Source organism: Hyperolius riggenbachi, chromosome 10 (genome assembly GCF_040937935.1).
Source record: "Hyperolius riggenbachi isolate aHypRig1 chromosome 10, aHypRig1.pri, whole genome shotgun sequence".
NCBI lineage: Eukaryota > Metazoa > Chordata > Amphibia > Anura > Hyperoliidae > Hyperolius > Hyperolius riggenbachi.
In genome coordinates, this window is record NC_090655.1 from 236,324,352 (window position 1) to 236,349,863 (window position 25,512).

The following is a 25,512-nucleotide window of genomic DNA, read 5'->3' on the forward strand; positions in this document are numbered from 1 at the left end:
TCCAACAAAATCCAAAATCCAAAGTTCTTGTCATGGATTCAGCAAAAATTCAATGTTCTTTGTGTATATGTGTCCATGGGGCAGCACAGGAGTGCACAAGGGTCCATCAGGTTTCTGCACATGGCTCCATATCATATTAATCCGTGTGAACCAAGTAGTCCAAGCAATTTCCAAAACCCTGTTTACTCTATACATAAGAAATAGAGGAAGAAAAAAGAGAAAAGACGGTATCAATAACACATACATTTATGTTGTTTATAATTTCTTACACAGCTGTACCCGCTCACAAGAAAGGTAAATGTGATTGACAAACTTCATTGCAGCTCTCATACTCTGTTTGGATGCAGCTGGTGGGCTGATCCAGCAAACATGACCATGTGACACGTAGGTTAGGAAGAATGATAGTTGGCAGATTACATTTCTCGGCATCTCTGTATTACAGTATAAAACATGGGTCCTCTACATACTTGTACTTTACAGTCTGATGAACTATTTATTGTAAGACCATGCTCACAGGAAATTACCCAGACACTGTTACTCTCACACCTTTATGGACAGGTACACAGCTACAGAATGAAAAGTTCAGATCAAAAGGTAATATAACTTACACTAGTCAACTTCATGGCTTTGAGAATTTGCCTTTTTGGAGTTTTTTTTTTGTGTTTAGCTGAGTTTTTAGTGTAATTTGCCTTCTTAAAGGAAACCAGGGACATAACATAAGAAAGATTTGTTACTTACCTGGGGCTTCCTCCAGCCCTATAAGCATGCCGTTTTCCCGCAGTCTGCTGTTCAGCCACAGTGAGCCCCGGTAACTGGTTCAGTCCAGTCAGTTGTGGTCTTCTGCGCATGCGTGGACCTCCTGCGCATGGGCAGAAGAGCCCGACTGGTGCGTATGGTAAGTACACAAGTGTCTAGCAAGCCTTTAGCTTATGAATTTTATAGAGCCACATCAACCCACTATGCAGAAAGCCTGTTTTGGACTGTCTGGTCCTCATCAGTGCATGGCATGGATTGAGATGGTTCTATGGGACAGGGCGTGGGCCAGTACCACAGAGTTGGATTAACGTGCATTCTAAACAATCAGCTCACTATACACCAGCGGTTCTGCATGTGAGCCTGGCTTCAGGGGTGTAAAGTGATGATTTGCATGTTTGGTAATGAGGCATCATGGGAAACCACAGCTGTTCAATTTAATGCTGAATAATCGCAAATACCTTCTGTTTTTAGAAGTCAAACTACTCTGAGTATTCCTTTTAGTAGGAGGGCTTTTCGATCTCTTTTAGCAACTTGTACTTTCCTAGTGGCTCTGAGTCACCGTGAGCTTTCTTGGAATTCTGCTGAGTTTTCGAAGTATAAGAACTTAACGTACTCACTTACTGATGTATTTTCAATCGCCTAAAAATAGTTGCTGAGGAGAAATGACTGATGTATCATCATCCCTCTAACTACTTCCTGTGCTATGGACTACAACTCCCAGCAGCCACTGCAGAGATTAGACACACCCCTTTAAACAATTCATAGAGCTGAATAGGCAATACGCCTATAGCTACTGTTATTTGGAAATGTCAGTAGTTTGAGGTGTTTCATTTCTTAGAAGCTGCCTTTGCCACATTAATGTGCAGCAGGATTTGTGCAGAGTTTTACTTACTGTGTATACTCCAATACAAGTCGACCTTGTGTATAAGTCGACTCCAATATTCAACCCTCTTAAGCTGGAACTTTTAATTGACTCAAGTATAAGTCTACCCAGCAAAATTAATGGCAGCTCTTGGGGCCCAGGAGGGGCTAATGACTGCACTGCAGTATTGCAGCCATTAACCCCTCCGGTTCCTCAAGTGCAGCCAATGCCTCTTCCAGGCCTCCAAGCAATTATTCACTCCCTTTTATGCAGCTCAGTATCTGCCCCCCCTGCCCCTTTCCTTGGTAATTGTTGTGGCAAGGAATTTCAGACCTGTGTTTTCTTGGCATTTCCTTTCAAAGTATCACTTACCACTGGGAACATTGCTGCAAATGGGAATGTCACTATTAGTACACACATAACTCGGTGTGCTCAGTGTTACTCATGACCTGTGTATAAGTCGACCCCTATATTTTTACGGAGTGAATCGGACCTAAATTTCTAGACTTATACTCGAGTTTATACAGTAATCCTGACTGCTATTTAGATAACGGCTTATGCAATGTATTGATATATTCTATTGTATGTAATAATGTATAATTTAATTTGCAATGATAAAATGCAAGCGTACCATGCAATTTTTTCTTTCTGCTTTATAATATTACCATTACAAATCTTGTACTGTGAAAAAGTATTTGTCTCCACCCTGCTTTCTCCTCCTATTGCATGGTTTTCACACTGAATGGCTCCTAATATGGAAAATGTAATATTAGACCAAGAGAACCGTGGTAAGAAATCATCTCTTAGGAATAAAAAAATGAAAAATGTGCTGTTTTGCATTAGTGCTTATTAGCTTTGTCATATATTCTCTCGTTCAGGGGCGTAGGTACAAATCATAGGGCCCCCCAGCTAAACTTTAAAGGGACCCCCTGATATTAACACCCTTTTCTTTTGCCCACCCCTCACAGCCTGGGGCCCATCCCATAATGGTCATAAAACAAGTGTGGACATCAGGATCTACAAACGTAGCAAGAGTAGCCACAAAACACCTTATCGGAAGGATGGGTTACTTTATTGGAGGGAGTGATGTAGTATCTGGGTGCCCCCTTACAGCTCTGGGCCCCCCTGTGGTCGAAGGGCCGCTCCTCGTGGTTACACCCCTGCCCTCTCCCCCTGTAGCTATGCTGTGGGATATGTATACTGTATATTTATTTCCATTAGAGAGAAACTTATACTATACTCATAGATAGTAGTAGGGGAAAAAATAAATCAATACAAAGTGAGAGAAAGATAAAACATAGAAGATAGATCAGGAAATGATTGATACTCGCCATGGAATTAATTCATGTTGATTGCTCCACCTTGAGCCTGCAGGTCATCATCTTTATTGCTGGCAGACAAGAAAAAAACAGACAGCACCAACTGTCCTTATCTATAAATGCACTCACTAACAATGTGATAGGCTACATTACGAATATATATATATATATATATATATATATATATATATATATATACACACACAGTGGTGTGAAAAACTATTTGCCCCCTTCCTGATTTCTTATTCTTTTGCATGTTTGTCACACTTAAATGTTTCTGCTCATCCAAAACCGTTAACTATTAGTCAAAGATAACATAATTGAACACAAAATGCAGTTTTAAATGATGGTTTTTATTATTTAGTGAGAAAAAAACCTCAAAACCTACATGGCCCTGTGTGAAAAAGAAATTGCCCCCTAAATCTAATAACTGGTTGGGCCACCCTTAGCAGCAATAACTGCAATCAAGCGTTTGCGATAACTTGCAACAAGTCTTTTACAGAGCTCTGGAGGAATTTTGGCCCACTCATCTTTGCAGAATTGTTGTAATTCAGCTTTATTTGAGGGTTTTCTAGCATGAACCGCCTTTTTAAGGTCATGCCACAACATCTCAATAGGATTAAGGTCAGGACTTTGACTAGGCCACGCCAAAGTCTTCATTTTGTTTTTCTTCAGCCATTCAGAGGTGGATTTGCTGGTGTGTTTTGCGTCATTGTCCTGCCGCAGCACCCAAGATCGCTTCAGCTTGAGTTGACGAACAGATGACCGGACATTCTCCTTCAGGATTTTTTGGTAGACAGTAGAATTCATTGTTCCATCTATCACAGCAAGCCTTCCAGGTCCTGAAGCAGCAAAACAACCCCAGACCATCACACTACCACCACCACCATATTTTACTGTTGGTATGATGTTCTTTTGCTGAAATGCTGTGTTACTTCTACGCCAGATGTAACGGGACGCGCACCTTCCAAAAAGTTCAACTTTTGTCTCGTCGGTCCACAAGGTATTTTCCCAAAAGTCTTGGCAATCATTGAGAGGTTTTTTAGCAAAATTGAGATGAGCCTTAATCTTCTTTTTGCTTAAAAGTGGTTTGCGCCTTGGATATCTGCCATGCAGGCCGTTTTTGCCCAGTCTCTTTCTTATGGTGGAGTCGTGAACACTGACCTTAATTCAGGCAAGTGATGCCTGCAGTTCTTTAGATGTTGTCCTGGGGTCTTTTGTGGCCTCTCGGATGAGTTTTCTCTGCGCTCTTGGGGTAATTTTGGTCGGCTGGCCACTCCTGTGAAGGTTCATCACTGTTTCATGTTTTTGCCATTTGTGGATAATGGCTCTCACTGTGGTTTGTTGGAGTCCCAAAGCTTTAGAAATGGCTTTATAACCTTTACCAGACTGATAGATCTCAATTACAGTACTTTTGTTCTCATTTGTTCCTGAATTTCTATGGATCTTGGCATGATGTCTAGCTTTTGAGGTGCTTTTGGTCTACTTCTTTGTGTCAGATAGCTCCTATTTAAGTGATTTCTTGATTGAAACAGGTGTGGCAGTAATTAGGCCTGGGGGTGACTACAGAAATTGAACTCGGGTGTGATAAACCACAGTTAAGTTATTTTTTAACAAGGGGGGCAATCACTTTTTCACACAGGGCCATGTAGATTTGGAGTTTTTTTTCTCACTAAATAATAAAAACCATCATTTAAAACTGCATTTTGTCTTCAATTATGTTATCTTTGACTAATAGTTAATGGTTTTTGATGAGCAGAAACATTTAAGTGTGACAAACATGCAAAAGAATAAGAAATCAGGAAGGGGGCAAATAGTTTTTCACACCACTGTATATACATACGTGTGTGTGTGTATGTATGTGTATATACCTGTATATGTATGCACTGAGGGAGATACTGCTGCCTTAGTTGGAAACGGCTACTATTTCCCTCAATGCCACAAGGTTTACAGACCGGAAACTGTCAGGGCCATGGCCCTGACATCACACTGTGGGAGGGGTTTCACAACAATACCAGCCATACAGACGTCCTCGATGATCTATTCAAAAAGATGAAGAAACGGGGTATCGGCTACTGATTGGGTAAAAGTTTAATCCTGGGTTAAAGTTTCTCTTGAAGGTGGTAGTGGGGCCTAGAAGCACTGAAACTGCATAGAGGGGCCCGAATAGTCCTTGCAGTGTGGCGGTGACACTGCAGTCCCAGAGCAATCATTGGTCTGCTTCTCTCAGTAGCCACAAAGATGTGTGGGTGTGCAGCGGATCCACCCCTGTACCCACAGGGTATAGCGAACAGTTTCTCCAAGATGATCCGGCACAGCTCTTTTAGACAGAAAATTATTTTATTGGATCATAAAAATACAAACATTAAAGCTGCATAGTGGCTACGGTCCACCGTTTCGGAACATCACAGTCCTTGTTCACGCCACACAGCCAAATGAACAACTGCAAGCATGTTCCTTATATAGTCAAAGCTATGACATAGCAACCAATCAGAGAAACCTATGCAAATGACTGGACCTGATGGGGAACTGCAGGGCTTGTCCACAAAGGGTACCGCCCTCCCACTCCATTGGTCAAACATTTTGAAATGCATGATGTCATTGCAGCAACATAAACATGTAAATAGAAACGTTTCTAACTCTGATCTGTTGCATCTATTAAACATCTAAAATGATCCAAGGAGGAATCCAGGGCATCATGATGCAGAGGGCATGGGCATGGATGTGTCATACACAGTGTAAAACTGTAAATCAAAGTACTCCGAGCGCTGCCCGCCGTCGCCATGGCAACCACCGTTACATGACAACCAATACGGAAAGACGTATACAATGACGCCTCTACTGGCGTCCTATTGACGTCGCGATACGGAAAAACATACGCATAGTACACGTATAAAAATACGGAACTGACACAGACAAAAATACGCATGCCCAATGCTATCAATGGGTGACCTGGATCCAACCCATAAAATAACACCCCTAGTTCTATCATGTATAGTAAAAAAGTGCAAAAGAACCTATGATACATGAATGACAATGAGGAAAGGACCCAGAGGACACCCCCCACCCCAAAACAACAGACCCAGAGCCATAGGACATCTACCATACAACATTTAAATCGTATTCCTTATTTAATCCCCCACGACCAATAGTCCCCAATTCCCTAATCCAACGCGCCTCTCTTTTTAACAGTTCTCTACCCCTATCACCCCTAAACCCACGGGGCACCCCATCAATTACTTGAACTCTAAGCTGACTGACATCATGTCTAAATTGAACAAAATTCTCTGAAACTGCATGATCCAAGCTCCTACCCCTAATGTTGGATTTGTGTTTAGAAACACGATCTTTGAGCTCCTGCGTGGTTTTTCCCACGTAGCAGCTGCCACATGGACATTTAAGCATATAAACAACAAAGCGTGAACAACAAGAAAAGCGACCTCTAATCGCATATCTTTTACCAGAAGAGGGGTGAGAAAAAACATCACCTCTAATAATGCTATGGCACATGTGGCAGCTGAGATAAGGGAAAGTACCACATACACGAGGCACCTGTATATTGGACCCACGATTGGGGTCGGAGTGAACAAGCCTGGACCGTAACGAGGGGGCCTTTCTGTAGGAAAATAAAGGAGGCTGCTGGAATTCAGGAACATGTGGGAGGGAATCTTTAAGGGTGCGCCAATGTTTAGTAACAATACGTTGTACCTCATCACTAATAGTGTTAAAAGTGGAGACGAATGCTATTCGTCCCTCATTTCTACCCCTATTACCCAATTTATTTTTTCTCTTTTGGTATTTCATTAGTGTATCAGAGGGATAACCTCTGGACTGGAATTTCCTGTCCATCTCAACTAGTCTCCTTTCCCCTCAATTGAGTGTCACCAACAATTTTCGACACCCGATCATACTGGCTATTAGGAATTCTCACCACTTGATGACGTGGATGGAAGCTATCAAAATGGAGCACCGAATTCCTTTCCGTACTTTTAACGAACAGGTCCGTGCTAAGCTTCCCATCCTTTTTGAAGACACACGTATCCAAAAGGATACACTTCATGTATCATAGGTTCTTTTGCACTTTTTTTACTATGCATGATAGAACTAGGGGTGTTATTTTATGGGTTGAATCCAGGTCACCCATTGATAGCATTGGGCATGCGTATTTTTGTCTGTGTCAGTTCCGTATTTTTATACGTGTACTATGCGTATGTTTTTCCGCATCGCGACGTCAATAGGACGCCAGTAGAGGCGTCATTGTATACATCTTTCCGCATTGGTTGTCATGTAACGGTGGTTGCCATGGCGACGGCGGGCAGCGCTCGGAGTACTTTGATTTACAGTTTTGCACTGTGTATGACACATTACAGTATCTCAGCGCACATTGCCTAGAAGACAGGAAGGAAGTAGGAGAAATACCTATGATGATGGAACACCTCAACAGTTAGATGGAGGTAGGGTTAGATATGAGGATGTAGAAAGATCATATTATAATGTCCCTACGAATAATAGGTATAATCCTATAGAACAAGAAGAAGGATTCCAACCTTTTTTAGAGGGGGGTCACAGGCAATACAGACCAGGGGAATACAGGCACAGTAGGGATAAAAAAAATGTGTGCTGAGATACTGTATTGGACTTTAAGAAAGGTGTGGCCTAAACCTGATTGAAGCGCACTCTGTTAAGCATATTTTAGCTTTTTAATTGGATGTATACTGGAGCGCTTAGATACTGATTAACGATATGACACATCCATGCCCATGCCCTCTGCATCATGATGCCCTGGATTCCTCCTTGGATCATTTTAGATGTTTAATAGATGCAACAGATCAGAGTTAGAAACATTTCTATTTACATGTTTATGTTGCTGCAATGACATCATGCATTTCAAAATGTTTGACCAATGGAGTGGGAGGGCGGTACCCTTTGTGGACAAGCCCTGCAGTTCCCCATCAGGTCCAGTCATTTGCATAGGTTTCTCTGATTAGTTGCTATGTCATAGCTTTGACTATATAAGGAACATGCTTGCAGTTGTTCATTTGGCTGTGTGGCATGAACAAGGACTGTGATGGTCCGAAACGGTGGACCGTTGCCACTATGCAGCTTTAATGTTTGTATTTTTATGATCCAATAAAATAATTTTCTAACTAAAAGAGCTGTGCCGGATCATCTTGGAGAAACTGCTTCTCTCAGTAGTCAGAGGCTGCAAACACAAATTGGTCAGAATGTGGTTCAAGCCTCTGTGTATGATCAGATTTCAGTCCTATCACAGAGCAGGTGAATGCAATACTTGAAGGAGGGAAGAAATAGGGGAATGGGGGACACTTTGAGTGGCACTAAAATGCTGAGTAACTGAGAAAGCGGGACTCATAGGAAGAGGAAACAGAAAATTTGGGCACAGGGCAGAGCCAAAAACTGCTCACCCTGCTCCTGCCAAAGTCCTGTTGGCGTTAATTACTATTCCCCCTCAAGGCTGCCGTGGACTCGGGGGTTAGACGTAATTTAGTTGCCAGCTAATGATGAATTATGTTGTTTTTATAGTAATTTGGGCTCTGTCTTTTCACGGAAACCAAATTACTGTCTGAGCACTGCTATAGCCGCAATTCACAAGTCGGCACATAATGCTCCCAAATTCCCTGCACCTCGGGATCTAGATGGTTTTCCATGGCGCCCACAAAGTTCTGTCGGAGAGTATGTTGAAAGGTAGCATGAGAGTGAAATAGTCACCACACAGGTTATGCAGGAACAACATGTTAGGATCAAAGGAAATTTCTAAAGAGATGAGAAAAATATTTTATCAATCTGGAAACAGGTGACAAAGCCATTTGTGAAGCTCAGAATCTCCACTGAACCATGGGAACTCCTGGTCCTGATTTTCTTAGGTCCTGCCAGGTGGGATCACTTAGACTCTCTGATGACCTCCAACCCAGGAGAAGCTTACTAAATCAGGACCATTATCTCCAATTGGAGAACATTGGAACATAGGTGAATTTTCTGAGGTGTGTCCAAACTACCGGAATAGTCTTATGGAACCAGTGACCACTCATCCAGAAAGCCACTGTACATTCCAGATCATTATTCAAAGACCGTGCGGCCTCCATGCTAGGAAAGGGATGGGACAAATGTGGGATTTATTGTGGCAGTAGTGAAGCAGGAACCAATCCTGCTAAAGTCTATCAACATAAAAAGAAAATAAAGAAAAACAAAGAGACAGTGTGGGTGAGGGGAGCAGAAGAAAGAAGAAATAAGAGGATGGGAAAGAGGTAGAAAGGAAGAGGGGGTTGAAGAGGAGGTAAAGGGGTAGAAGAGGAGGGGAAGCGAAATTGTGAAGGAAGCGAGGGGGGTAAGCAGGGCCAAATTTATTGAAAAGCCAAGGCCTTGGGTGGCTGCATAGCAAGGGGTGGCTGGACATGGAAAAAATTGCTGAATATGGAAGAGGAAGCTGCAAAATTGCAAATGTGGAACACATGGAAGAGGGGTGCTTCTGAAAGATAGGCTGCTCTACATGGATGTTACACATAGAAGAGGGGGCTGCACACAGAATGCATGGGGGTGCTATTGCAGTTGCACATGGATGGGGGGGGGGGAGGGTTGAGCAATAAGAAAATTGGCCTGGGGCAGAAAGATTATAAATATTGTGAGAGGGAAGAGATTGAGGGTGGATGAGAGAGGAGGGTGTCACTCCAAAGACTGTCTGGCAACATGATGACACCACCCTGACTTGGAGACATTGAAGTTCCCAGGAATGCTGATGTCCTCTGCTCAGCCAATAAAAGTATCTGTTTATTTTTATGATTTATTCTGAAAAATAATTGCCGCTATCAGCTTCCTAGTTTTGAAATGACAGTTTTTCAGGTTTTATGAAGGTGTTGCTGTATATCACCTTGGAGTTCTGGTTCACTATGAACTTATTGCTGGGCAATCTCTGTAGTGTAGATCACCTGTGTGATAAAATGACAAGAAAAAGAAAAGTTTGCTTTCTTAAAACAGAAAGAATTTGCGATAATTCAGGTTGGAGTGAGCTTGAGATGTCTCCCAGTGCATCACTGCTGAATATATGCAAATGAACCACTGCTACCCTTAGAAGCTAAACACACCTCCAGAACCGCTGGAATGCAATGTGTCAGCTTGTTAATTTGTACAGAGCCATAATAATCCAACATGCATACAGACTGTTTTAGATTGTTTGATCCTCATCAGTGCATGGCATGGATTAATTTGGGCGCTAGTCTACTTTAGGGGACCCACCGCAAATCCCCATAGACGCTTTCAGCTGTGCTGCAAAACGTAACAAATTTCTTCTGTTTGCTTGTTTAAACCCCCCACAAGCCTTATACCCCTGGTAGCTAAGCATGTCCTCTAACAAATTTTGCGGGTTTCGGTAAAAAAAAAGCTTTAACTGACTGTATAGGAGCCGCGGAACGGCCACAATTTTGGGTCAGTCGGCCATCTTGGTTCTGCTCTGCAGGTCGTTTCTTCCTCCTCATTGGAGGGATTGTTAGGTGGGGGCGTGCCACCTTTTGTCGGCAGCTAACAAACCCTCCAATGAGGAGGAAGAAACTACCTGCACAGCAGAATTAAGATGGCCGACGGAACCGAGATTTAGGCCGTTCGGTGGCTCCTACCCAGCCAATTTAAACTTTTTGTTACCGAAAACCTCAAATTTCATTAGAGGACATGCTTACCTATCCATGGGTATATGGCTTGTGGGGGTTTAAACAAGGTGAAAGCGGACATTTGTTCCGTTTTGCAGCACAACTGAAAGCGTCTATGGGGATTTGCGGTGGGTCCTAGAGTACTAGTGCCTTAATTTGGCTCTATGGAGTAGGGCTTGTAACACCGAGAGGTACAGACTAACCAGCAAGCTCATGGTGACCCAGAACTCATTGGAGTGTGTAAGGGACTACAATGGTCCTAAAAGCCCCATTACTAAATTGCTAAGAAAAACAAAAGTTTGCTTCTTAAATGGCTGATAAAATGACTGAATACTATTCCGAGTTGCAGTTGCTGTATTATCCGCTAGATGGCGGCAACAATTTCAATGAATTCGAGTTTCTAGGCACGAAAGAGTGTAGTGTACAGAAAGCGAGGGGTGGAGCCTAAATAAAGGAAGTGAGGTGTCTATTGTGGGCAGAAGTAGTTAGGAGACATTTCTGGAACTGGCAGTGAAGGAGGTAATAAGAGATTATTTCATATTTATACCCAGTAACTCTCATAGATACAACCCCCCAGCTGCTGCTACACACACAGGATGGTGTCGTAAAGATTTATCTTATTCATTTATTTAGGTATAGAGTTCTGACTTATAGAACCAAGCCATTGTTTATGGATAGCACAAACAGTTCTTTCTTCAGGTACTCTGATAATTCAGACTGTGTGCACTAAGGTGCCTTTGCCACGTTGGGTGTGCAGACTATATGATCCACCCTATATTTACCATCATTAGTGAGCACTTGCCATCTACTATCTCTTTTCTTTATTCATTTATTCTTTATTTTTCCTCTTCCCTGCAACACTATCATGCAGGAAGCAGTGCTGTTGTGTGCAGTGCTCTACTGGATTTGAAAACAGATGTGGCATTCTGACCCCAGCAGCAGATGCGTTCAGAGATTCTTTTCTGCTCATCACACTTGTAAGGAGTGTGCAGGGCTGTGGAGTGGGTACAAAAAATCATCCAATTCCAACTCCTCAGTTTATGAAACCTTCAACTCGGTGACTCCAGATACACAAAAATTGCTTCAACTCCACAGCCCTGGTTATGAGTTACTTTCACCTTTTATTTTAGCTCAAACCAGTCTGACCATTCTTCTCTCCTCTGAGCTCTCTCATCAAGGCATTTATGTCCACGGAATCTCTTTTGTTTTTTACACTATTCTGAGTAAAGCCCAACTATTATTAGTTATTATTTAGTATTCCTATAGCACTTACATCTTCCACAGCGCTGTACAGAGTATATTGTCTTGTCACTTAACTGTCTCTCAGAGGGGCTTACAATCTTATCCCTGGGGCCAATTTAGGGGGAAGTTGATAAACTTATCTGTATGCCTCTGAGATGTGGGAAGAAGCCAGAGTGCCTGGAGGAACCCCACACAGACAGGGGGAGAACATACAAACTCCGTGCAGATAGTGCCACTGCCTTGGCTGGAATTCGAATCGGGGACCCAGCGCTGCAAGGCAAGAGTGCTAGCCACTACGCCACCATGCTGTAAAGTTAAACATTCATGTTGGTTAGCGTAAATTGTAGCTACAGTATTGCCTTTTTGAAACAAAAGGAACATACAACCAGCACCTGCTTTGTGCTCTGCATGCGAGAACAGTATCAGACTAGCATGTTAATTCTCCTGAATCCTTACCTTGCCTGGTACTATAATCAATCCAGCATTCTCACCCTAACTGGAAGAGGACTTTTTGGTCTCGTTGAGCCCTTCATAATATCCTACTGGTTCTGGGTCCCCAATGAGCAATCTGAGTACTCTCTACCTAACCAGAAGATTATGTTTCCAATGCCTAGTGCAATAAGCCTGTTCTGTTTGAAAATTACAGCGCAATAATGGAGGAAAATGGAATGCAGTGATTCTTGGGAAATGAGGGTGCAATTGCTGAAAGGTGTTTCAGGCAGCAGAACCCCTAAATATGGCTTGTGCTACATATGAATGTGATATACAGTTTCCCATCCTAATATCTTGCAGAGTCCGGACCATTCTCAGCCCAATCGATCTCTGAAAAAAGTATACAGATCACATGACCATGTGAGGATGGATGGGGCCTGGAGTCACATGACCGAGAGGATACTAAGCCTCACCCTGGAGATCATCTGCCTGCTGACAGGAGAGGTGAGGAGGTTTCTGGGAAGTCACATGATGTTTCTCTTATCTCTACTAATAAAATACAGACTCCTGACAGGAGAGTTGTGGAGGTTTCTGGGAGGTCACATGACATCATCCTTATCTCTATTAAAAAAAACACACTCTGACCAGAGAAGGGAAGAGGATTCTGGGAGATCACATGATTTCACTTTTATTTATTTTAATACAACACACACCTGACTGGACAAGTAAGGAGGATTCTGGGAGTGACAAATTATTATGTTTGGTCTTTTATACAGAGTTTTCCTCATGTGACATCTTGTGGTCATCTGACAATTACAGTACCTTCACTTCACTCCCTAAAGCTCAAGAGAAAGAACAAGCTAAAGATTCTGGAAGCCACCAACAAGATGATTGAGCTGCTGATGGGAGAGGTGAGCAGTTGTATAACTGTTAGAGTAAAGGTAGCCATACACTTATAGATTTGCAGCAGATTCGACCATCAGATAGATTTCTGTCAGATGACTGTCAGGTCAAATCTGACAGGAATCTATCTGATGTGTGCCACACACTAAGAACAGATTTCCAATAGATTACAGAATGAAATCTATTGAAACTATATTGGAAATCGATCTAAATGCATTATTGGACCATTAGATCCAATGCAACTCTATGGGCCATCGATCTGCTACCAGCGGCATATCGACCTAGATTTTCCATCGTGTCAGATAGATCAAATTCAAATCAATTGAAATCGGCCGCAAATCGATCAATCTGGGAATTTGATAGAATCGATTACTGATCGATCAATCGTTTCTATAGAATCGATCATTCAAAGGCTGAAATCGATTAGTGTATGGGCCCCTTAAAGAGACTCTGTAACTAGGAAAACTTCCCCTGGGGGGTACTTACCTTGGGAGGGTGAAGCCTCAGGATCCTAATGAGGCTTCCCCCGTCCTCCTCTGTCCCACAGGGGTCTCGCTGCAGCCCTTCAAAGCCGGCCCGACAAATCCGGCAGCCTGTTCCATATTCACCTTTTCAGGCTCCAGCGGGGGGGGGGGTCGCTGTTTCGGCTTTCGGCTCCGAAGTAGACAGAAATACCCGATCTCAGTCGAGTCCGTTCTACTGAGCAGGCGCCGGAGACTTGTGCTTGCGCAGTAGAACGGACCCGACAGATTGGGTATTTTTCGCCTACTTCGGAGCGCCGCTACTGCACCTGCGCTGGAGCCGGGAAGGTAAATATTTACATCGCCGACGTTCAGAGGGGCACAGCGGGACCCCCATGGGACGCAGGAGGATGGGGGAAGCCTCGATAGGATCCGGAGGCTTCCCCCTCCCGAGGTGAGTACCCCTAGGGGCCGTTTTTCTCAGTACAGGTTTTCTTTGTCCCCCATTGTCCCTTCAAGCTTGACGGGCAGGAAGCGGCAGTGCATGGAGGAGATGTCCTCTTCATTCAATCTTGATATACCTATTTTCTACTGATGTTTGTGAGTTTTTTAAGGATTTTAAATAAACGGTTTTATGCTATATCAGCGTTCTTAGTTGCACTGGGCTGCATTGTCTGTACCTAAGCTGTGGAGAGGATAGCCTCAGGACTAAAGCGAGATCGTGCATACACATGTTGGGAAGCTGTCTGTGATTAGGGCAGCCTTATTATAAGGTGAGCACGACCCTGGAGGTGTTGGGCAACACAGTGCGTGCGCGGTGGCCCCCACTAATTAGGCACGGTGTTTTGTATATCCACGCAACAGGTTACCCTCCACAAAGCTAGTACTGCAGCCTGCGCAATGATGTTTTAACAGTTTGTTTTTTGGGAGAATCGCCTGTGAATCAAATTGGAAGAAGGGAAAATGAGTTGGTCGATTGGAGTTAAATGCTGTATTAGCTGTCTGTCTGTCTGTCACAGATAAGTGGTGACAGCTTATAGGACTCTTCTCACGGGCCATAATTGGTGGAAGATTGATCTCATTAGATTGATAGTTTATGCGATAAATCTTTTTTTTCTTTTGTTCCCTATGCATGAGGACTATTGAATTTGAAGATCAGAGTGGATTTGACCTGCTGACTGTGTGGTCAGGATCTCTCTACTCATTAGTGGACTGTGAGGCAGCGCATAGTTTTGTTCAAATTGTATATGTAGTATATGTGTCTGTGCAACACTTTTTGACTATTGCAGCATACCCACAGGGGGTGATAGGTATAGTTTAGTAAGTGGAGCTCTCTAAGAACTTTTTTGATTTTTTTCATAATTACTAGGTAATGCCCAGTGATGTTGATCCAGGGATTTTATCTGATTGCCATCTGGAGTCGAGAAGGAATTTTTTTCCCTTTTGGGGTTAATTGGACCATGCCTTGTAAGGTAGTAAAGGGAGGGAGACACCGAGAGCCCAATATAGTGCAGTATGTGCTGGCAGTTAGATGGAAGTGTGCAAATGTTAGAGTGGTACTCACAAGTCAGGGTTACCTTCCAGGTAACCACTGTATAGGCAGGTGGGGAGATTAAACCTGTCCCCACTCAGGATTAAGAAGTTGCTCTCTGTAGATGAGAAAAAGGGGCCAATTCCCCTCCACCAGGGGTGGACACAGTGTTACAGAGGCGCCAGAAGTATAAAATTAGATAAAATGCTTAAAAAATAGGGAGGTAATAAGTGGACTTACCTCCCTAATGCAGACACAAGAAAATGTCAGATTTTCGACAAAAAAACTTTTTATTTATATACTCCAATAATTTGCAACGCGTTTCGTGGGCTCAACCCACTTCATCAGGCTATGAACAGGAGTGACTATGACAGAGGCGCTAAGCTGACTGAAGCTGTTCACAAGTGTTTACTCCTGTTCATAGCCTGATGAAGTGGGTTGAGCCCACGAAACGCGTTGCAAATTATTGGAGTATATAAATAAAACGTTTTTTTGTCGAAAATCCGACATTTTCTTGTGTCTGCATTAGGGAGGTAAGTCCACTTATTACCTCCCTATTTTTAAAGCATTTTATCTAATTTTATACTTCTGGTGCCTCTGTAACACTGTCTACATGCCTTGTAAGGGCTTTTCACCTTGCCCTGGATCGACAGGGATATGTGAGGGAGCAAGTTGGTGTTGTACCTTGTTTTCTGGTTGAACTCGATGGACGTATGTCTTTTTTCAGCCCAAATAACTATGTACTGTAACTATGTAACCCAAACAACAATCTTTGGTTTACAGGTCCAGCAAAGGGGTTACTGGATCTTTCAGGATCTTTTCTTGCTCTCTTAAAACCCATGAAAATGACAAAAAAATCTTCAAAATGGGTCGCTACAGTCATTGGGCCTGATTCACAAAGCGGTGCAAACTGTTTGTACGCCAGTGAAAAGCCCTTTATCACTCCTAAATGCAGTTTAGGCGTGATAAGAAGAAACTCGCGCAAAAGCAGCCGCACAGCGCATAGCGCGGTGCGCGTGAAGCCGCCCATTAAACCCTATGGGCGCTGCGCGCGGAATAGCGCGATTGCGCGCGCAAATCTTTGTGCATGGGACTTTGCGCGCGATAACCAGCACAAGGCGGTGCTAACTCAGCGGTGCAAAGGTTATCACGCCTAAAGTCTTTTAGGCGTGATAACTGAGTTATCACCGCTTTGTGAATCAGGCCCATTGAGTCTTTAACATCAAAGCTCTGTCCCTATCAATAGCCAGACCGGTGGTGGCATTTGTTTTCCATTGGTGTTCAGACCACTCGCTCCCTTTCATACAGTCTGTGGTCACACATGGATGGTTTATATTTCTCAGGAGGAGGGGAAGCATCTGGGAGGACAGAAGGATCAGGAGGAGAGAATTGTGATGGAAGATCAGAAGACTCCACCCCATAATCAGGTAGCAGCTTCATGGAGAATCTCTGCTAGTAACAAATGATCTATACACTGGTTGCCTTGTTATTACTTTCCTTATTATTTCAGAGTAGGATCTTGACGGATATCAATATTATTGTCAAAGAAGAGGTAAAAGATGAAGCTGAGGAATGTATGATGGAGGAGGGGCACAAATCAGGACACAAGGACCTCTACAAAGAGGCATTGAGGGAGGATCAACCTTCACTCACGTCTCCAGGTAAAAGGAGGGTCCACCTAGATTCTCACCCTTCTCTCACTCTGCCCCCCCATCATTTCAGAAACAAACAGAAACAAGGTGCTCAGTCAGTGTGTATGTGTGTGTTTCCTACAGATGGAATTGGCAACAGAAACTTACCAGAGGGATGTACAGGTCCTCTTTATTCACAGGATAGTACACAGGAAGATCTCACCGTCCCCCAACATTATCAGGTAGGTGGCACTAGGGCTCTAGAGGTTAAAAGTGGCTATAAAGTGGTTGAGGTTCTATCATGTGTGGTTTCAGACAATCAGACAACAACATTAATAACAAATAACATTTGTAAAGCGCTTTTCACTCGTAGGACTCAAAGCACATAAGCATGGCTCAGGCCAGTATTTGGTTGATTGGTAATTTTTTGGTACAGAGGAAGAATCCTACAAATCTGCAAATGCCAGGCTAAATGGGGCTTTTCAGTTTGGATGTGAATAACTCCAGTGATGGGGCTGTCTTTACTGGATGTGGTAGGGAATTCCAAAGGGTAGGGGCAGTATGACAGAAATCTCTGGCTCCAAAGATTTTGATGTGCACTCTGGGGTGACCGAGTTTATGGATCCTGCTGATCTGAGGTTGTGAGAGGTGTGGTGCAGTTACAGCAAGTCCTTCGTGTATTCAGGGTCCAAATTGTGCAGGGATATGAATGTCAACAATCCAAACTTGAAGAATATTCTCCATTTTACAGGTAGCCAGTGCAGCGAGTGAAGAATCTGTGTAATGTGACAGTGGCTAGGCTGGCTTGTTAGCAATCTGGCAGCAGCATTCTGCACTAATTGCAGTGAGTACTGGTCCTTCTTTTGGAAGCCTTCATAGAGGGCATTACAGAAGTCCAGTCGTGATGTGATAAAGGTGTGAACTAGGGATGGAAGATCCTCTGAGGGAATGAGGTGTTTAATTGTTGCAATGTTCCTCAGATGAAAGGAGGAAGGTTTGACTACAGCTGAGATTTGGTTTCTGAACAACACAACCACTGACATAGCAATATACAGCAGGCAGGCACATGGTTTGCAGTAGGAGTTCCATGTAGCAGACAGTATTTGGCACCCAGAGAAATCCTGTGGCTGTAGCCAGTGTCACGAGCCTTTGAGTGACAGCTTTTTCTTCGGTTATTGTATTTGTTGCTCATGTTTTAAACTTGGTAATCTCATCATTTACATTGTTTTGGTTTTAGGGTAAGGAACTGATCAAAATGAAAGTTGAAGTAAAAGAAGAAAATCAAGTGCTACAGATGGGGAGTGATCAGCAGCCTGAGGAGGAGAGTGATGTGATCGGGACCATTAAAGAGGAGGCGTATTCTCTAGGAATTGGTAATGGTAGGTAATAAACATTTTTTTCTACCTTTTGAAGGGTAAGAAGCAGGAGGCAGAGCTTCCAAGAGGCAAAAAACACAGACAACCAAGAGCACCAGTATAGTGTAACAAGCATGATCTATGGATAAGATATGTAATAAGGAAAGATAGTCACTTAACGGGGTTGCAAGCCACGCAACCACAGTACAGGGCATGTGGAGAAGACCCGTCTCCCCTCGGGATTGTGGTATCTTTTGAAGGTATGGATGGTTGCTCTCTAAAAAAAAATAATGGATGATATACTGTATAGGGAATCCCCTAGAGCAGAAAATGACATAGCAGGAGGAAAGGAAAGCTTGTTTCTCTCAATGTTCCTCTTGCCTGTCTTGATCACTCTTCCATATGCTTGTCTTGCTAAAACTTGCTCTCTCCCTCTTGCTTGTCTAGCTGGATCTTCCATCCTCCCTCCCCGATTGTCTTGTTCAATCTTCCTCATGCTTCTCTTGCTCATTCTTCCTCTTTCCCGCCTGTGTGTCTTGCTCACTCTTCCTTTCTTCTTTTTGCTTGTCTACCTCATTCTTCCTCCATCCCTCCTGCTTTTCTACCTCAGTCTTCCTCCCTCCTCCTTGTCTCGCTCACTCTTCCTCCCTCGTGCTTGTCTCGCTCACTCTTTCTTCCTTCCTTCTGCTTGTCTCGCTTCCTCCTTCCCTCCTGCTTTTGTTGCACAATCTTCCCTATGCTTCTCCTGCTCATTCTTCCTCTCGCTAGTCTCACTCAATCTTCCTCTCTCCTTCCCTTTTGCTTGTCTCGCCCACTTTTTTTCCCTCTCTTCTGCTTGTCTGCTTCCTTTCTTCCTCTTGCTTATCTCTGTAACTCTTCCTCTCTCTCTCTTGATAAAGCCTATGCTGTAGATCTAAAGGTGGCCATACAGTAGGTGACTTGGCAGCCAATCGACCATCTGATTTAATTATTATAATCGGATTGGATGAAAATCAGTGAAGAGCATGCCCGATCGATGATACATCCGATTTGGAGCTGAAATTGGTCGCATTCATGGATCGGACATCCTGCAAGATGTAGGGCGAACATGCTCAATCTGGTGTGCGGCAGTAATGGTGTTTGATATCGTGACGAGCGACAAAAATGACTGAACCACCGGCGCTCTCCCCCCAGTGTCAAATTTCTCCCTGGTTCCCCATACGGTATACTTTACCTGTCGGTGTCTGCCACCGGCTCCGCGCTCCGTCCGTCCATGTGCGCATACCTGCTCTTTACATGGTTGCCGGCGTTTATATATGAGGCACGTGTGTGACATTACACACGTGCCCACGTATACGCCGGCAACCATGTGGGGTATGTGTATGTGAATGGAGGGTGGAGCCAGTGGCAGACACCGACAGGTAAAGTATACTGTACAGGGCACCAGGGACAAATTTTACACTGGGAGGGACAGTGCCCTCGAGGAGGGAGATGCGGCCTCACAAGGCCAATTTAGGAAAGATTCCATGCTGAAATCAATAGGGAATCAGCCTGCGGTGTATGGACAGGCAACAGATTTCTCTCCCATTAGAGAGAGATCTGCCTCATGCTTGATCTGCCCATACATCGTCTGATACTTAAAGGGCCTCTTACTACTAGATCAAAATGCATGACCCCTGGCTCTAAAACACAAGATTCATCATCATTGTAATATTATGAATATCTTCCCAATAGATGGACATTATGTCGGGAGGACCTCGGAGGGACTTCCTACGTTACATCCAGATTCTATTGCAGAAGATAATGGGCTCATACCACTCTGCACAGGAGGAAACTCCATTCTTCAAAATGTGTATCACAGAGATAAGAGGGACAATACATTGTCAGATGCTCCTGATCCAGTGGACTCTTATTCCATGTTATCAGCTGGCGCCGCACCCAAAGACAATAATATAACCCCGAATGAATTTGATGAATATTTTGCATCTACATCAAGCTTTGTAGGTCCTCAAGCATTTTCATGCCAGGAGTGCGGGAAATCGTACCAAACAGAAGCCGAATTTATTGTACACCAGAGAGGCCACACCAGCCACATAGAGTCCCCGTCTTGTTCAGAGTGTGAGAAATTGCTCAAAACGAGATGCAATCTCATTCCCGTCACACACCATGCAGATCTCTCTGGGGAAGGAGTCTTTTCCTGCTGCAAATGTGGCCAACAGTTCGCACAGCAAGGAAGTCCAGAAATCTCTCTGAAGGAATCTGCTGTTAAGAAGCCATTTACTTGCCCAGAGTGTGGGAAATGTTTCGTACATAGACCATCACTTATTACACACCGGAAAACTCACACAGGAGAGCGCCCATTTTCTTGCTCACAGTGTGGGAAAGCTTTCTTAAGGAATGCAGACCTTCTCAAACACCAGAAGATTCACACTGGTGAGCGTCCTTTTTCCTGTTTAGAGTGTGGGAAATCTTTCACCCAGAAAGCCGGCCTCCTTGTACATCAGAGAAAACACTCTGGCGAGCTTCCATTTGTATGTTTACAGTGCGGGAAATGTTTTGCTAACAAAGCGCACCTCTTTCAACACCAGCGAACCCACACGGGTGAGCGTCCCTTTACTTGTTCAGAGTGTGGGAAAAGCTTCACCGAGAAAGGAAACCTTCGTGTGCACCAGCGAATCCACTCTGGGGAGAGGCGGTTTTCATGTTCACAGTGTGGGAAATCTTTTGCTGAGAAACAGCACCTTTTCAAACACCAGCAAGCTTTTCACACCGGAGAGCGCCCATTTTCATGTTCAGAGTGTGGGAAAAAGTTCATCGCAAAAGGAGACCTCCTAAGACACCAGATGACCCACACTGGAGAGCGCCCTTTTTCATGTTCAGCATGTGGGAAATGTTTCTCTGTGAAAGGACGCCTTCAGGCACACCAGCGGACTCACACTGGCGAGCGCCCTTATTCATGTGCGGATTGCGGGAAATGTTTCACTGAGAAACACGGCCTTCTTAGACACCAAAGAACCCACACGGGTGAACGTCCATATTCATGTTCAGAATGTGGGAAAGGTTTCATTCAGAAAAGGGACTTTCACAGACACCAGAGAAGCCATACCATCGTGCAGGAAGGGTAATTCTACACCAGCAAACACTCATTGATTGACAAGGACAAACCTGTGGTGCCCTTTCAAAGCTTACAGTCATATTTCCTCAGGACCACTGTTTGATGAAAATGAAATATGAAGGGTCAGCCCTGGGAAAATTGATTCAACTGGGCTCAATTCACTAAGCATTTCCACATTCGGCAATGCAGAAAGCTGATTTTACCAAACTTAGTCAAACGTCGATTCACAAAGGCTGTTACCACATGGAAAAGTAAAATTATGGACTTGTGGGGCTAAATACCTCAGTAAATGTCAATTCACAATGTCAAGATTAGAGCATTGGGTAGCAAGTGAGATGTTTGGTATTTATCTCCAGCCCGGAGCTGTCAGTAAGTAACAATTAGCTATTCGGTAAACTGGACAGGCAAAATAGACAGCCAATAGCAGTAGCCACCCTCTTCCACTCCTCACTCCATTGGTGCCAATGTACTGTCAGTCAGGACATGAGAAAGTAAATAAAACACAATGGCCTCGATTCATAAAGCATTACCTCATGCGGTAATTCTGAAAACGGCAGACTTTACCGACCACTTAGCAAAATGTCAATTCATAAAGGCTGTTACCGCATGAAAAGCTGACATTACCGACCAGGGAGATAAATTACCGACTTGGCTGCAGTTACCGACAACACATGTCAGTAAATTGTCAGCAAATGTCAATTCATAAAGCCACCAACAAGCGGTAAGCCTGGCGGTAGTTACCAACACCTCTAGTGAGGCGTTAACAAGTTACCGACAACTCTGATGAATGCAAAGTGCAGAGAGCCGAAGTCTGTTTGAGTCATCAGTGGAGAGAGCCAGAGAGCCCTCTGTGTGAATCATTTGAGCAGGCAGGGAAAGACTGTGTGACTCATCTGTCTGAGTCATCAGTGGAGAGAGCCGTCTGTGTGAGTCATTTCTGCAGGGCAAAAGAGAGAATCGAGACACTGCTCTACTCTACCACTCAATGGGCTGCGGTAATTTACCGACCTCCAAGGGCAGCTGGGGAAATCTTTATGAATTAGCACACAGACCAGGAAAATACCGAGTGCGGTATTTTCCCGACAAGATTTTTTTATCGCACTGCTGTTTATGAATCGAGGCCAAAATGTAGGAGCAGGGCAGATTCATAGAGGCTTCCCAGTATCCCTTTAGATGTGCACATCTATAGACTGATACAAAGAGAGGGCCCTCTAGTGACATGCATGCAAATCTAAAGGGACGCTGGGGATGCCTTTTTTGTTGTATACTATCACAAGCAGCTCTTGTAAAGGAACGGCTCATGTTTTAGGCAGACCACCTGAAGAATCAGCACAATTCTGGCCAGAAATGGGAGAACATCACTGCAGCAGAACACGGCTTGCTGCCAATACCTACTCCATAGCTAGTTATACTTTTTTTTATCGAACAGGTGTTAGTGAATTGAAGCCATGTTTTTTGGTAAAATTACCAAACTATTACCGCATGTGTGAAAACCTCAGTGAATTTGGAGAAAAAAAGTCTAGAAAAAAAAGTTTAGTCTAGAAAAAAGTTGGGGTCCACTTGAGTGGAGAGACAAGAAGTAAAAATGCGGCTTTTTTTTGTTTGGAGAAGAGAGCAGCATTTTCTGACACAGAAGTGGATTTTGACACTATAGGCACAGTAGATTTTGCCAAATTTTTTAATCCTTCTACTGTTCTTGCAGTGTCAAAATCCGTTTCAGCATATGCTGCCCTGCTGTCTCCTTTTCTGCAAAGCTTGCATTTACTTGTCTAGGGGCGTGGCTTCACATGCTAAAACAAAATGCAAATTGTCCACTAGGCACTAAACATGACCACAGAGGCAGAACTATCATATCAAAATGATTGTGGCCAATGCAGAGCCCTCTGCAGTGTATGCTCACAATGACAACTGAGACTTGAGAAAATGTAATCCACCAAGAGACAGATCACGTGCATTCATATCTGCCACCTGTCCGCTGCCACAAATCCACCTGCTCTTCTTCCTCATTCGTGTCCCACTTGACTGCTGCACATAGCATGTAGCAGGTGTGTGATGTCACTAGTACTAGTGCTGTACGATGAAGCCACGTTTGTCCCGAATAAGGGGAAGTAAAACGGTTGGACTCTTGGTGGCCAGAAAGGTGAGATATTTTAAAGCACGGGCACCAGGGGGCACATGTAACATTTAGGGAGACAGCGATTGAGGGTTCTGCTGCATATATCACATAGCGCTACCACTGCACACCCAATTGACCATGTTGGCCTGAGAACCATGTGGTCTTTACTCTTGCTTGGGAGAGAGCATGGTTTGGGCGGGGTTCCCAATGCCTGTCACAGGCAGAACAAAGTCTAGAATCTGCCCTGACTATAGCTGATAACCTCCCAAGCTATAAGGCTTGCACTCACTATAGCTGATAAATAGGCTTGGCTGAACATCCAGGCCGGCTTCACACTGCGGATTGTCATGAGTGGACAGTACTGCAAAAAACAGGTCTTCGGGGATTCTCGCATTAGTACGCGGTAGTCGTCGTCTTGCAGCCAGCCAAGCAGGAAGTGATGTTAAAGAGAAATCGAGAGCCCAATATGGTGTAGTATGTCAAAATTGATTGGATAAATGAAACAGTGAGATGGTAATACTCACAAACACGGGTTGCCACCTAGGTAACCACTCATTAGGCAGGTGAGGAGATTAGACCTGTCCTCACTCAGGATTAGGAAGTCGCTCTCTGTAGATAGGAAGAAAGAGGGTAGATCACCCCTCCACCTGGGGTGGACTCAAATATATTGGTAGGTGAACAGAGGCGCCAAAAGGATAAAAGTACATACATTTTTTTAAAAAATTGCTGGGAGGAAGTGGTGGACTCGCCTCCGTTAAAGCAGACACCAAGGACTGTAAATATATAGATATACACATTTATTGAAAATACCCCAAAGATGCTTCTTCTTTGGGGTATTTTCAATAAATGTGTATATCTATATATTTACAGTCCTTGGTGTCTGCTTTAAAAAAATTTATGTACTTTTATCCTTCTGGCGCCTCTGTTCACCTACCAATATAAGCAGGAAGTGATGCTCACTTCCTGCTAGTGAATTGAAGACATGTGCGGAAGCATATTGGTAAAATACGCTTCTGCACATGCGTGATGCATTAAACTGCCCCGGTTCTTTTACAAAAAAACCTGCTTAAAATGTCACACCGCTCCGCTTCAGTGGGAAAGGGCCCAAAGGTTTTGGGTTTGTGTACGTGTGTGCGAATGTTACCAAAAATATTCACAGAGCGAATGCAAACTGGTGAGCCCTATTGACTTTTATGGCAAGGCGAAGTTCTAAAACCTTCAGGGCATATCTGCAGCTGGAATTTTTTTATAAAAGGGATACCAAGTGTACCCAAACCTGAACAACGGCATGGCAGAGGGGGATCAAGCGTGAAAAGTCCCGCAAAAATTACCTATTTTATGCAGAACCTTTTTTTCATGCGTTAATGCCAAAAATTAGTAGGAATTAATGATGCTGATTGGCTTTTGTGTACTAGGTGACTTTGCTTGTCTGCCGTGTCCAGAGTATCTGAAAAACACTTTTTCTGGTCTCGGAGTTTACTATAATGAGATATTTCATTTTTCAATTTCCTGCAAAATGATTCTCACTGAAAATAAATGAATAAAATGAAAATACATATTGCATACTGTATGCTGCGATTTCTTTCTACTTACCAAGAAAGGCCCAAGGAAAGATGGGAACTGATTCACTGATTTGTACAGGGAGAGAAGTCTAGCCTGTCTGATCCCATCCCACTCTACTGGAGCACACGTTTCTGAAAACCGCAATGCTGGCCACGAGAGAGAGCTGTCAGAACACACAGCACATAAACAGCTTGCTGTAGCATATGGAGCTGTGTAGCTGCAAATCACAGCAATTTTAATGCTGACCTCTGTCCAAAAGTGCTTACCATGGGCAAACTTATATCAGAGCTTAAAGTGATCCTGAACTGAGTAAAATGATTAAAAACGCACACACACACACACGTTTGCAAAAGTATTCAATTAAAGTATTGAAATTCCACGTGAAAGACCAATACAAAGTGGTGTACACGTGAAAAGCGGAGCGAAAATCATACATTTAAAAAAAAAAAAATAACTGCAAAGTTGGGTGTGCGTAATTATTCAGCCCCTAAAAGACTGGCAACTGTAATTGCAGCAAGAGGTGGGTCAGTCAAGAATTGACTGAGGGGGCTGAATAATTACACACAGCCCACTTTGCAGTTATTTTTTTTTT

At 43.6% G+C, this 25,512-nt stretch overlaps 1 protein-coding gene across 2 annotated transcripts; it reads left to right on the forward strand.

Moving 5' to 3' along the window:
- Positions 1-11,066: 11,066 nt before the first annotated feature.
- On the forward strand, positions 11,067-24,116 carry LOC137534925 (oocyte zinc finger protein XlCOF22-like). Of its 2 annotated transcripts, XM_068256639.1 has the most exons (8): positions 11,067-11,111; positions 12,627-12,770; positions 13,043-13,177; positions 16,505-16,588; positions 16,672-16,822; positions 16,937-17,034; positions 18,030-18,171; positions 19,861-24,116. In XM_068256639.1, exons 2-8 carry the CDS (start codon positions 12,693-12,695, stop codon positions 21,249-21,251), a joined length of 2,079 nt encoding a protein of 692 aa, XP_068112740.1. In that variant the 5' UTR covers positions 11,067-11,111; positions 12,627-12,692; the 3' UTR covers positions 21,252-24,116. The 2 variants fall into 2 exon arrangements, with proteins under 2 accessions (XP_068112740.1, XP_068112741.1); XM_068256640.1 differs by lacking the exons at positions 11,067-11,111; positions 12,627-12,770; positions 13,043-13,177 and having other exon boundaries at positions 16,522-16,588; positions 16,677-16,822.
- Positions 24,117-25,512: the final 1,396 nt, after the last annotated feature.